The following is a 13149-nucleotide window of genomic DNA, read 5'->3' on the forward strand; positions in this document are numbered from 1 at the left end:
GCTTTCTTATTTTAGAATTTAAAGTATTTCTATTACAGGAGAAAGACTATGGACTTCAGAAGAATAAGTACAGCTATTAGACCAGTTGTAACCTCTGATGTATCATGCTTAATACCTTTAAAGTTTTGAAGGATAGGCACCACCTTAATATGTCTTCTACAGAGAAAATAGGCTTTTTAAAGGCAATATCTGAATATCTGATCATGTTTCTAATATACATTCAGACTTCTGTGCAGGGAAGTAAAGCATGTGGACTTACAATTATGTGTGTTCAAGTTAGTGGATTGTTAACAGGTTATTCATCATGCAGTCTATTACCATATTAAATGATGTGCTTTTTTAATATGCATTAAAAATAAGTTCTAGTAAATGTGAATCATGAATTTTGAGGTAAAAATATGTTGTCTTAAATTCTTAGGCATGTTAACCTGTTATGAACGGAAAGCAAAAAGATCTTTTCTTAAACTGTTCTCATGTTTTGCTTCACACTTGCAGAATGTCAGAACATGCACCTACTATCAGCTAATATGCCTACTACCTAGCTAATGGGAAGCTGTAGTAGCTAAACTGCTTTTGGATAATTTTCTCTACTTTTAAGGTTATTTGCATGTAATCAAGAAGAAAACATATTGTTTCCATACTCACACTTTCTTCCTTGCACAGGAAAAAAGAGCTCTAATGTTCTTTGTGTCATTGCATTAGTACCTTGTACTCAGCAGGTTATCCACTGTCATCACTAAGTCACTTTAATATTGCTTCTATGTACAGTTTCTCATCCTGTGAGTGTGACCCACATTTCAGTTATGGCATCCAAGACCTTGACTTTAGCAGAATTCCTATTACACCATATTAACAAGCTGATCTAAATTACTATATTATTACTGTATTTGAATACAGTTTTACTATTTAATACTTTGCCATCCCTGATGGATTCTGTAAGCTCAGTTAATTTATCTGAGACACTTTGGATAATTATTTGGAACATTTTAACAAAAAAATATATTTTGAATTCTAAAACAGCTTGTAAGTGTTAAGTTAACATTCGTAAATGTTAACTTAAACCCACAGACTTGGACATTACTTTTCCCATGTTTGTCTCTTAAGAGGATGTATGAGAGACAAAAAAGTAGTAAGTGCTAATATAGGTGAGACATAGTGTTTGGATAAAAAACAACATTAGAGAATGAAGGCAAAAGAGTCTTCACTGAATAAGTTGTGGAAATTCATTATAGTCTCCCACAAGGGGGAAACATTGTGAGAAGACATTCTAATAGGGATTAAAAAACTTTGATCTTTCAGTGAGAAATATTACTGGGATTTGCTTCTCAAAGAGATGTCTTTTCATAAAACATGAGACCAAAAGATACTTGGATAAGACAGCCAAAAGATTCTTTTTCATGGAGGAATTATAAATCAAGAAACTGTATACCTGCTACTTGTGATGTTTGTAAGTAGGTAGGAAATTGTCATAGAGCTGGAAACTGAAAACAACGCTGACTTGAGAATGCTATAATTCAATTCAAATGGAAGATTAGTGGGCAGTTTTTTTCCAAAGGATGAATAATGGAGACAGGTAATAAAACCAACAAAATGAAAAACACTCGATTAAATATGGATACAACCCGATGATTTTTTTAGTTCAGTAGTTCAAGAAATATTTGGCATTTGTGCTCAGAGAAGATGGAATTCTCGACAGCCATTGTGCTGAGCTGGAAGACCTTTTAAATAACACAGTGAGGTGTCTCTTGCCTTGTCCTTCTCAACTTCTGAAGCATCTAACATTGGGCTTAGCAACATTACTTCTTTTAAAAATGAGACATGAGTCACTCTTTAAAAGGGTAATCTGAAGAGACACAAACTATGCATATATTTCTTCTGTGCAATAGTTTAGTATTCACTGGGGAAATGTTGTGATTTTTTCACAAGATTTGCATTACTTCAGCAGCTTGAGTCCCTCAGCGTAGAAAAAGATTAAGCCCATATAGAGGAAAAAAAGACAACCGATAAATTTTCAGATGTTTTAATGAAAAGCTTGTAACAACATGACTGTCTTCTGAAGGAACCATAATGAAGACAGGCAGCATTCTTTTTCAATTTCTATTTGTCTACTGTTTTAACAAAATCCTTTCTTTCTATATCAGTATTTTATACTTAGACATGAAACTAAAATATGTGAAATACTTTCTTTAACCTTTTTTGCTTTTACTGACTAGGAATTTGGAACTTATTCTTTACTTGCAGTCATGTAACTTGTTCCAGTGATGATGTAGTTTGCAATTTATCCTTTGCACAATTCTTACTGATGATGGTGTTGTATGAAAGACAAAAGTGACTTCTGTCTTTTGGATGTCTTGGCATAAGTAGTGATTTCTGCCTGATCTGGCTTTAGTTTATTACAGTATTTTATTTTTTTTTCCTAGGCTTTTTTTGTTACTGCTTCTGGTTAACATTCTAATCACAAACTGACTGATTTTTTTGAGGTTAGGAGGGACGTCTGGAGGTCATCTGGTCCAACTCTCAGCTCAAGCAGGGTCACCTGTAGCCTTTCAGGAGGAACCTTCTGTGTTTCAGTGTGTGCCCATTGCCTCTGGTCCTGTCACTGGGCATCACTGGAAAGAACCTGGCTCCACCTGCTGTGCGCTGTCTCTTCCAGTATTCCTACACATTGATAAGATCCTCCCAAGCCTTCTCTAAGTTAAACTGTTTCATCTCTCTGTCTTTCCTCCTGTGAGAACTGCTTCAGTTCCTTCATCATTTTAGTAACCCTTTGCAGGTCTCTTTCTAGTGTGTCCATGTCACTTGTACTGGTAAACTTAGAAGTGGACACAGTACTCCAGGGAAGGTGTTTTTAAGACTTGTTTTAATTCTCATAATCTGACTCTGATTTTGATTAATAGTAAGTTCAACTAATTTCCCTAAGTCAAGTCTGCTTTGCCTGTGATGGTAATCAGTGAGTGATCTCTCCCTGCTCTTAACTCACATTCCTGTTGTTACATTTTTTTCTTCCATGTCCAATGACAGAGGGAAGTGATAGAGTGGCTTTGGTAAGCACCTGACATCCAGCCAGGGTCAATCCACCACGCTCCCATCTGTCTCTGCTTTCACCCTCTGTAGGCTTCCTTTTTGTGTTCACATTTTACCAGGAGCTCCTTTTTCATCCATGCAGGCCTCCTGGCATTTTTGCTTGACTTCCTGGTATGGAGTTGTCTTCAGCTTGAAGGTGGTTATCCTTGAATATTAACCAGTTTTCTTGGGACCTTTTTCCTTCCCAGGGCCTTATCCTGTGGGACTTTGCCAAGCAAAGTGTTCAGACTCTGATCTCCTGAAGTCCATTGCCCTTCTCTGAACACACTCCAACATCTCAATGTCCTTCTTGTGGTGAGGGAACCAGAACTGGACTCAGGATTTGAGGTGCCTCATCAGTGCCCAGTACAGACAATCACTTACTTGCTGGCCACACTGTTTCTGATACAGGCCAGGATGCCACTTGCCTTCTTCCCATGCGGGCACGCTGCTGCGTGCTGATCCCCAGGTCCTTTTCTTCTAGGCAGTTCTCCAGCCCATTTCCCCCCAGCCTGTAGCACTGCAGGGGGTTGTTGTAACCCAAGGGCAGGACCTGGCACTTGTCCCTGTTGAACCCCATACAATTGACCTAATCCCATGGATCCAGCCTGTCCAAATTTCTCTGTAGCGCTTTCCTAGTCCCCACCTAACTTTTGTGTGTCTTAAGTGATGTAGCAGGTGACTGACCATTTACTCTGAGGTTATGGGGCCTTGATTCTGCACTCCATCTCTGTCTTCCAGCTTAGGGCACTAAGTACTGGAAGAGCAAGTGGTCTTACTGTTCAAGACTGAGGCAAAGAAAACATTTAGTACCTTAGCCTTTTCCTCGTCCTTTGTCACTACATTTCACACCACATCCAATAAAGGATAGAGAGTCTCCTTAGCCCTCCTGTTGTTGCTAATGTATCTATAGAAACATTTTTTTGTCTTTCACTGCAGTAGCCAGATTAAGTTCTAGTTGACCTTTGTTCCTTCAAATTTAGTTGGCCTTTGTTCCTTCTAGTTGGCCTTGTTCCTTCTCTGCATAACCTCACAACATCCTTGTAGTCCTCTGGAGTGACTTTCCTCTTCTTTCAAAGCTGATAAATTCTCTTTTTTTCCTGTGTTCCAGCACTGAGTTCAGCAAGCTTGTTCAGCCAGGCTTGTCCTCCGTGATGGCTCGTTTTCTGGCACATGTGAACAGACTGCTCCTGCTCCTTTAGGATTTCCTTTGTGAATAATGTCCAGCCTTCCTGGACCCTTTTGCCCTTCAGGACTGCCTCCCAAGGGGTTCTGTCAACCAGGCTTCTACACAGGTCAAAGCCGCCCCTCCAGAAGCCCATGGTGGCCGCAGTTCTGCTGACCCTGCTCCTTGCTTCTCCAGTAGTTGAAAACTCTCCTTGGTTGATCACTGAGGCCAAGATGGCTTCTGACCACCACAACACCTGTTCACAAACAGTAAGTCCAGTGGGTCCATCCCCTAGCTGGCTCTCTCACCAACTGTGTCAGGAAGTTATCTTCCACTTGCTCCAGGAACCTCCTAAATTGATTTGTCTCCATTGTGTTGTGTTTCTAGCACACATCTGGTAACTCCATGAGTCCCCCATGAGAACAGTGACTAGCAGTTGTGAGACTTCTACTTGGAGAATATTTTATCTGCCTCTTCATCCTGCCTGTGTAGTCTATAACAGACTGTCACCATGGTAGGTAGGTCTTCTTGGCCTTCCCACTGATTCTTGCCCATAAACACTCAGTGGTGTTGTCATCGTCATAAAGCTTTAGACAGTCAAAACACTCACTCACAGGTCTACCCCACTGCCTCTCCTTCCTTGCCTATCCCTTCTTAAGAGGTAATAGCCATCCTTTGCAACACTCCCATTGGGTGAGTCATCCCACCATGTTTCTGTGACAGCAGCTGTGTCATAGTTTTCCTGCTGCGCAATGGCTTCCACCTTCTCCAGTTTGTTTCCCATATTGTATGCATTGGTGTAGATGCATTTCAGTTGGGCTGTTGTTCCTTCCAGCTTTTTTTGGGGGGAAGCCCTAGTTGCTATGTGACCATTCTTAGGTACTTCTGTAGTTTCTACCCTTGTGTCTTTGGATGGACACATGGGTGTCACATGGATCTCCATCCTCCACTCCAATTAGATGGCAGACTGAAGGACCTTGCTGGCAGACTGACCCTCAAACTTTGGAGTGCTGTGTGCAGGCTTATCTCTAGCAAACGTGGTTTTATCCCTTTCCAACTTCAAACTCACAGGCAGAGCTCCATGCACACCAGCTGTTCTCTCACATAAAAGCCAGTGCTCCCTCCTTGTCTTTCTGGCCTATCTTTCCTCAAAATCTTGTGTCCCTCCATTGCAGCTTTACAGTCATTAGTCATCCCACCATGTCACCATTATCATAAGATCATAGGCTTGCAGCTGCACACAGCTCTCTCTCACTCATCATGTTTATTCCCTTGAGTGTACTTCAGTGAGCCATCCCAGCATGCTGATTTCCCAGAAAGGCTTTTGGGGATTTCTCTGTAATTGTGCTTTGTAGGCACTTCCTTGCTCACCTACAAATGTTAGACGTGACCCTGTTTAAGCCCTGTTTTGTTGATTTCTTAAATTGTTATACATTTTTGAAATGGTTTCATGTCACATTGTTCCTGAGCATTGCTCCTCTGCAGGACTGCTGGTATCTTGCTCTGTCCCCCTTTATTCTTAGCCAGAAGCTGTCTTTAATAGGTCAGCCATCCCTCTGGCAAAGGTACCTCTGTGCACTTAGTGAGTTGGATCTCATCTCTCCTAAGCAGACACAGATCTGGAAATAGGGTCCCATGGTCATGGGACCCTCAATTCTGTTTCAGCAGCTCTGAGGCCAATTATTGATCTATACTATCAGTCTCCTCCTCTTACACCCCCACCCCTCACTTATGGGATAGCAGAGGACACCACCTGGACCTTGATTACTACCCACAGAACTCTGCAGTCACTTTTGATGCAGTCTGGGTTGCCTCTGGCAGTATCACTGGTACCCACATGAAAGAATAACAAGGGCTAGTAGTCACTGAGTTGGACAAGCTTCAACAGTTCCACTACAATATACAGGATCCAGGCCCTTAGCAGGCAGCAAAAACCTCTAGGTGATGGGTCAAGTCAGGTCATTGAAGCAGTTATTTCAGACAACTTGTTGATTAAGATTCCAAGACCTATTTTCTGAATTGCAGTTTCCATCTCTTGAGCTCATAGTCATATAAGTATGGTTTGAGATAACTGTAAGGTTGTAGATTTTAGGGAAAAAATAATCTGTGTTATGGACTGCAAAAATGGTATCTTGCAGACTGCAGAAAGTTCCTTGTTAAATTCAGGCTCCATCCATGAGAAAAAAACAGGAATGTGTGGAATTCCATCAATTACTGCTTTTTAAACAAATACGTTTTCATGGTTGAAATGTCCAAAGAGTTTATCAGTCTTAACGCCTGTCTCAGTCTGAGGATGAGTTATGAGATAGACCAAACTCCTCTCTCTCAGCAATTGTAAATTCAAAATTAAGGGGCTTTAATCAAGGAAGTGTGGAAGAAACAGAAGAAATAACAACCCTTTATTAAAAGATATATGTATGTTGGCAAAAACAGTAACAGAACACAAAAAAACTAGACAGTAGTCTTAAAAAAAAAAAGGTCTGAATGAATACTTCTCTGTCCTTTAGCACAGTCCTAATCGTGGCCTGCAGGGGGCACTGTTGGATGGCTGGAGGTGCAGGGCCTGCAGTTCTCCTTGTTCTGAGCTGACGGTGTTCCAAGGCTCTTCCCTTCTCTCCCAGCAAGCACAGACCTCTCTGATGAAAGCCCAGTAGGTCCCGGCTGGAGTCACGAGGCAGTGTGCGAGCTGTCCGAGTCCGGTGGTCTGGCCTCACCAGGACGAAAAGCCAGAAAGAAAAAACTTCCAGGCCTTCTCTCAAAATGCCCGCACGCAGATCCCCCTCTCCGTCCCTGAGAGCGAACTTCCCAATCTGCCTCCCTTCTCCCAAAACTTCTCTCTCCTCTCTCCCCAGCCTCTCTGATGGGCCATTAGCTAGGAATTCAGCCAGATCTTTTGTAAAGCTAATTGACTCCCTTCCCCACACTCACTCCAATTTTTCTTAGAGTGGAGCAGGGGAAATAAAATTCCCCTATGGAATTTATAACCTATAACAACGTCATTCATTGTTAACTGGCAAATTTACAGAATATGCACTTACATTTTTTTCAGAACATTGCATTGCAGAGAAAAGATATGCTTCCTCCTCAAACTGAGATTTTAGAAAATACCATATTGAGAAAATATATAATAATAGCATATAATTATATATATTGTATATGTAACTATATATATATTATATATATAATCTATTATGTGATATATATTATTTATATAAAATATAAATTAGCCTAAAATAGCGCATTTAGAAAATATTCCATTGGGTTACTTTCAACATGACCCTTATTTGGGCCCTTCAGGCTGACAGTACAAAATGCCTGGATATGCAAGTATTGCACCTGTTTTTTCCATTAATTAATATTGTCCAAAGATCTTTTGTTGTTGGTGTGAGGTAAAAGAACAAGGAGTGGAGTTTTATCTTGTATATGGGTATGTGTAAAAATTTCCACTTTTTCAGTGTTCTTATGTCATTTTGATTGTAGTGTTAGAAATGTTTTTTGTAAATATAAGTGGAGTTTGTGAAGAGTATGTGATGAATGTATATTTTATAGACTTTTCTTAAGTGTTTCATGGATGTGATGGTGGAATGTACTGGGTGCAGATGTCCAGGTGTTGGCAGTGAGGGGCTCCAGGGGTGGTGTGTATGAGGAGAGGCCAGTGCTGTCCTGTGCCAGGCACAGCTGTTGTAGGCAGCTCCAAAACAGACCCAGCGCTGGATACAGCCAAACCCTCCATCAGCAAAGGGTAGTGCTGCTTCTAGGACAGGATGTTTTAAGAAAGCGGAAAATGTTGCGTGTCAGTGTAGCATAAGGTTAAACAAGGGAGAGAAACAGCCCTGTGAACAAGGTCTTTGATGAAGGAAGCAGAGAAGGTATTCTAGTCCCTGGAGCAGGTGGGGGAGACCACAGTGGAGTAAGTATTTCCTTGAAATCTGTGGAGGATCCCATGCCAGAGCAGGTAGATATTCCCATGAAGAACTGGAGCCCATAGAGGACCCATACAGGAGGAGTTCCTGAAGTACTGTAGCTTGTGGAAGGGACCCCATGCTGGAGCAGGCAAAAAATGTGAGAAGGAAGGAATGACTGAGAGGAAACAGGAGGGACTAACCTCTCACTATCCAATTCTATTTGAATTATCAATAAATTAATTTGCCGTTCCCCAAGTCAGGTCTGTTTTTTCTGTGATGATAATTGTTAAGTGATCTCTCTGTTTTTATCTTCACACATCATATTTTAATCTTATTTCTCCCCCTGTTCTGTTGATGAGGAAGAGTGAGAGAGCAGCTGGGTGGGGGCCGAAATCCATCACAAGGCCTTAACTTCTTTAGTCAGATGTTTGTTTCAGATGTGTGTAGTTTTTTAAAGTTTCCTAGCAGGACAGAAACCAGCTTACCACTGAAAAGTTTTAACTCTTGTGATGTTAAAGTAGTAAATGACTCACACAGGCTTTTTTTGTGGAGAGAAATTGTTTGTTCCAAAAAGTTTGTCAGGTGACTGATTGTATTCTAACATAGAGTTAGAACTAATTAAAATTTAGTTTTTAAACTAGAATGTCAGGAAAAGGTTTATCCAATGACAGTTCATGCTTATATCTTTTCTTCTTTCTTAAAAGCAGACCAGAGCATAAAAAAACCCAAACAACCAAAACCAGCCAGAAAACTCATATTAGTAGACTCTCTTTGGAGCTGTGTGGTGTTCCCAAAATTTCATAAGAACTTGCTAAAGTAATTCTAGAGTTGTTTTATTTACCTGTAACATTCTCATTTGCATTGAAAAGTGAAATATGTTCTCTCCTGTACAATTATTGTACTGGGCAAGAGTAAAGATACAAGGAGCTTTGTTACAGCAGTTGGGTATCATTATGAATGTTTTTTCTTGGTAGTTTCTTTCAGTTCCCTTTTGTGAGCTTGACTTTTGCCTCGATCTCTCTTATACTGTTATTCCTTCTTACTGCTTGCTTATTGCTTGTTTTCTTCATTTTCTGCATTCCTGTTTAGTGTACTGTGCTTTTCTGTATAGTCCTCTTCATACCTTCCCGCCCAACGCCATTGTAAGCTGCCATAATTTTTGTGTTTTAAGGCTCTTAATCCTACTTTTTGTCTAATCAATTTCAGTTTCCTCAGAATAGAGCCTGCCAAATGCTCCCCTTCCTGCCAGCTGTGTCTTGGGTGTCCTTGTGTGACTTGAAAGTTGCTCTCATTTGTCAGTTTTCTATGCATTTGGCACGTTATCTCTCCCTCTGTAATGAACAAGCTTGTCCATTTTCATTGAAAATGGCTTTGGTTTTTAGTAGCAGAACTGTTTTTCTGAATTCATGTTTTATATGCTGTGATTTTTTTTCTTTTTAGATGCTGGATGTCTACGACATTCTTCCTTTTGATAATCCAGATGGTGGCGTTTGGAAACAAGGATTTGATATCACATACAATGAAAATGAATGGGACAATGAACCACTTCAAGTTTTTGTTGTGCCTCACTCCCATAACGACCCAGGTAATATTTTAATTGTGTTGATTTGACTACTTAGAGGCTTTTGATTTAGGAAATATGTTGCCATTTCTGTCAAGATTTGGGGTTTTATGAAGTATATTAGTTAATATGTTAGATTTAAGTCTATACATCTTAATCAGATGTATAATTTAGGTGCCATTGACTTCAAATAACAACTGTTATGATATAAATTGTACATCTACTTATTTATTAACCAGAGTAGAACTTTAATGTTGAAATTGGAATGTAATATGAATTTTCTGTGTTCATTCTTCTGGTAACCCATTCAATTTATTCATTGCTGCATTATTTGCTGTTCTTATTTTGACTTTTGGACTGTCACAGATATGTAACCCTTAGCCTGCGCTAAAGAAGTATGCTTTTGGAAGATGTGACAATGGTAAATCTGAAGTTTTTGACTGTAACACTGCCTTTACTGTTTTGCGCACACCCCCAACCTCCAGTGGGATAACATAAAGTCTAGATATAAACAGAAAACTAGGTATGCCTACCTAATTTCACTTCTTCTGCCCAAGTGGATGTTAACTGTAATAATTAAAATGGAGAAATGTTCCTTTATTTTGAAATTGCTATAAAATTTACCACAAAGCAGTGAATTATACTGCTACAGTATAGTTCTGATACATGTACACTGAACATGAGAAGCTGATGGTTGTTATTGTAGAAAACCACAACTTCCATGATATTAGATTTTACTACTGTGTATCTCTCTAACAATTTAATTTGTTGTTTGAAGTGGATCTGAGTAAAGATATGGTACTTTGAATGTAAGTGACTTTTATCTGCACATATTTTCAAAGAGAATGAGCACTGAAATTTGGAGGGGAAAATCAGGGGGGCTGCATACGGGTTGTGCTGCTGCAGTGAAGGTACTTGTGTCTGAGCGCGCCTCCTGGCAGCCACACTCGCTTTCCTGTTTCCCTGAAGAGCCTGACCCTTAGCGTGAGATTTAGAGTGACGTTGTTTAGCAAAATGCCCTGGCTTTCCACAACAATTACAATGAATTCCAGGAGGATTAGGTAAGACCTTTGGCTTTTCCCCTTTGCTTTTATCAGGGCAGTTAGCCTTAAGTTGTCCTTCTTTATCACAATTATCGTATCGAGGGGTAAGAAGCAGTATTGCAGTGAGAGCAGTCATTTTGTGATCTATAGTACCCACTTTGGAACATGCAGATACCGTATCAGCCACAGATGGGTCTCCTGGCAATGCATCTATAATTTTCTAACAATCTTGGTTTGCATTATCTTTTACTAACTGCTTTAGGAGTGCCTGACGCAGAATTTCATCATCTACCTGCTTTTCTAATGAAACTGCAATAGTTCAACAAACTGTAAAAAAGGTTCCCTTGGTCCCTATTTCACTGTTGTATATCTAGGACGAGGGGAAGCAAGTTCCATAGTTTTAGTCAGAGCTAACATTCCCATCTGCTGACATTGTTGTAGCACAACAGGATCGCACTGGGCTTGTAAGTCAGGATTGCTAAAACAATTTTTTCCCATTAAAGCTTCCACTCCTACACCCAATCTCGAATCCCCTGCAGGAAGTCTCATATTCTCCATAGATATTCTTTCTGCTTGTTTCTGCCAGTTAGTTTTAAACACTTGATGTTGTACAGGTTCAAATAAAACTTGAGCTAGATGGTCAATATCATAAGGAGCTAGCAAATCAACATTAATTGCACGAATCACACGCATAACTTCAGGACAATTTACACCATATTTTGTTACATACATTTGCAAATCCTGAATAGCCTTCCAAGCAGATACATAATGTTCATCTTGCTTGCCAGAGTTAGGAACAGCTTTTAACACAGGATAAGCTTCTACTCCTGGCTCTATTCCTGGAGCAAATGCAGCATCATTCACAGGTTGTGAGGGGTGCCCGATCTTGTCTAACAACTCCCATTCCCCCCTTTCTGCAGCTTGTACCTGCACCGTCTCCCATTGCTGTAACAGTTACTGGTGGCAAAGTCCATGGATCAGTCAGTGTTCGTGTCTTTCGGCACTGGGACCTCCCATGTACAGGTTGTAAGGCTCGATTACGGACAGAGGCATTTTCAGCTTCCTCCATGTCTGCATCATCTATTGGGGGGGGCTGACGCCGATTGATACAAGCCTTTATTAGGTATATCATCCTCATCGTTTTCCTCAGTGTCTTCGTCCTCCTCCTCATCTTCCTCTGGCAGAGGAACAGAGGATGCAAGCCTTTGTTTTGCTTTAAATCCTTCTACAAGTTCCATAGGTGTCTTATACCGGTAAGGGACTATAGCAGTAGGGGATTTGTATTTACAAGGAGTTTGAACTAGCTCGTGGGGTGCAGGATAGCAAACTTTTGAGCCTTTTGGGGTTCTTGTAGCCGGACCCTTGGTAGATTTTTTAGTATGTGGGTCCAGACATCACACTGTTTCTTTTTTATCTGCTAAAGCACCCAATTCATCATCAGAGGGGGAGGTAGCAAGCGGCGATGCCGCAGCAACTGAAGTTCCCTCTTCCCCTGCATGTCCTCCTGTATCTGACAGAGGCTCTGTTTCAGGCAACTGAATACCTTGTTCATTAAGCCAGTCTTTTAAAGTCTCAACCAATATATGCCAGGTGGCAGGCAAACCTTCTATTTCCTTAGCATTCTTAGTGCCCCTATCGACCTCTTTCCAGAGTTTATTCTCCACCTTCTCCCAAGTCTTAACTCTAAAAGCAACTCATGTGTTAGCTTCAAAGCCTTGTTTTCGACACCATAGCAGCAAATGTTGCAAGTCATAATCTTCAACAGTTACAATTTTGAGCGCACAGGAACAGGCTATACCAGTGTGCCGAAAGGCCAGCTGGAGGGGAAGATGGCCGGCTTGGTTAAAAAGGGAGGTTCTGAAAGAAATCAGGGATAAAAAGAAAGTTTACAGACTGTGGAAAAAAGGGCTGGCTACTTATGAAGAATTTACAAAGAGAGCTAGGTCATGCAGGAAAAAAATTAGGGAAAGAAAAGTGGAATTTGAAGTTAATTTGGCTAATTCAGTTAGGGATAACAAAAAGTCCTTTTATAAATACATTAATAGCAAAAGGAGGAGCAAGGAAAACCTCAATTCTCTGTTGGACTTGGAGGGAAATATAGTTAACAAAGATGAGGAGAAGGCTGAGGTACTTAACACCTACTTTACCTCAGTTTTTAGCAGTAAGACAGGTGGCCCTCAGGACAACTGGCCTCTAGAGCAGTAGACAGAGACAGAGAGATGAATAGCCCTCCTGTATTCCAGGAGGATGTAGTTAGCGACTTACTGAGTCATCTGGATCCTAACAAGTCTATGGGACCAGACGGGATCCATCCCAGGGTGATGAGGGAGCTGGCAGAAGAGCTTGCCAAACTGCTCTCCATCATCTTCCAACAGTCCTGACTCTCTGGGAAGGTCCCCAGCTGATTGG

The 13149-nt window shown here is 40.7% G+C and overlaps 1 protein-coding gene across 1 annotated transcript in view; it reads left to right on the top strand.

Annotated features, from left to right (window-relative positions):
• Positions 1–13149, top strand: part of MAN2A1 (mannosidase alpha class 2A member 1) — a 114845-nt gene that overhangs the window by 13154 nt on the left and 88542 nt on the right. Inside the window, exon 3 of the mRNA XM_027712610.1 lies at positions 9577–9721. Coding sequence (XP_027568411.1) covers positions 9577–9721 — 145 coding nt within the window. The remainder of the gene's footprint in view (positions 1–9576; positions 9722–13149) is intronic.

Source organism: Pipra filicauda, unplaced genomic scaffold, assembly GCF_003945595.2.
Source record: "Pipra filicauda isolate LSUMZ 115617 unplaced genomic scaffold, ASM394559v2 scaffold108_size2327098_pilon, whole genome shotgun sequence".
Lineage (NCBI taxonomy): Eukaryota > Metazoa > Chordata > Aves > Passeriformes > Pipridae > Pipra > Pipra filicauda.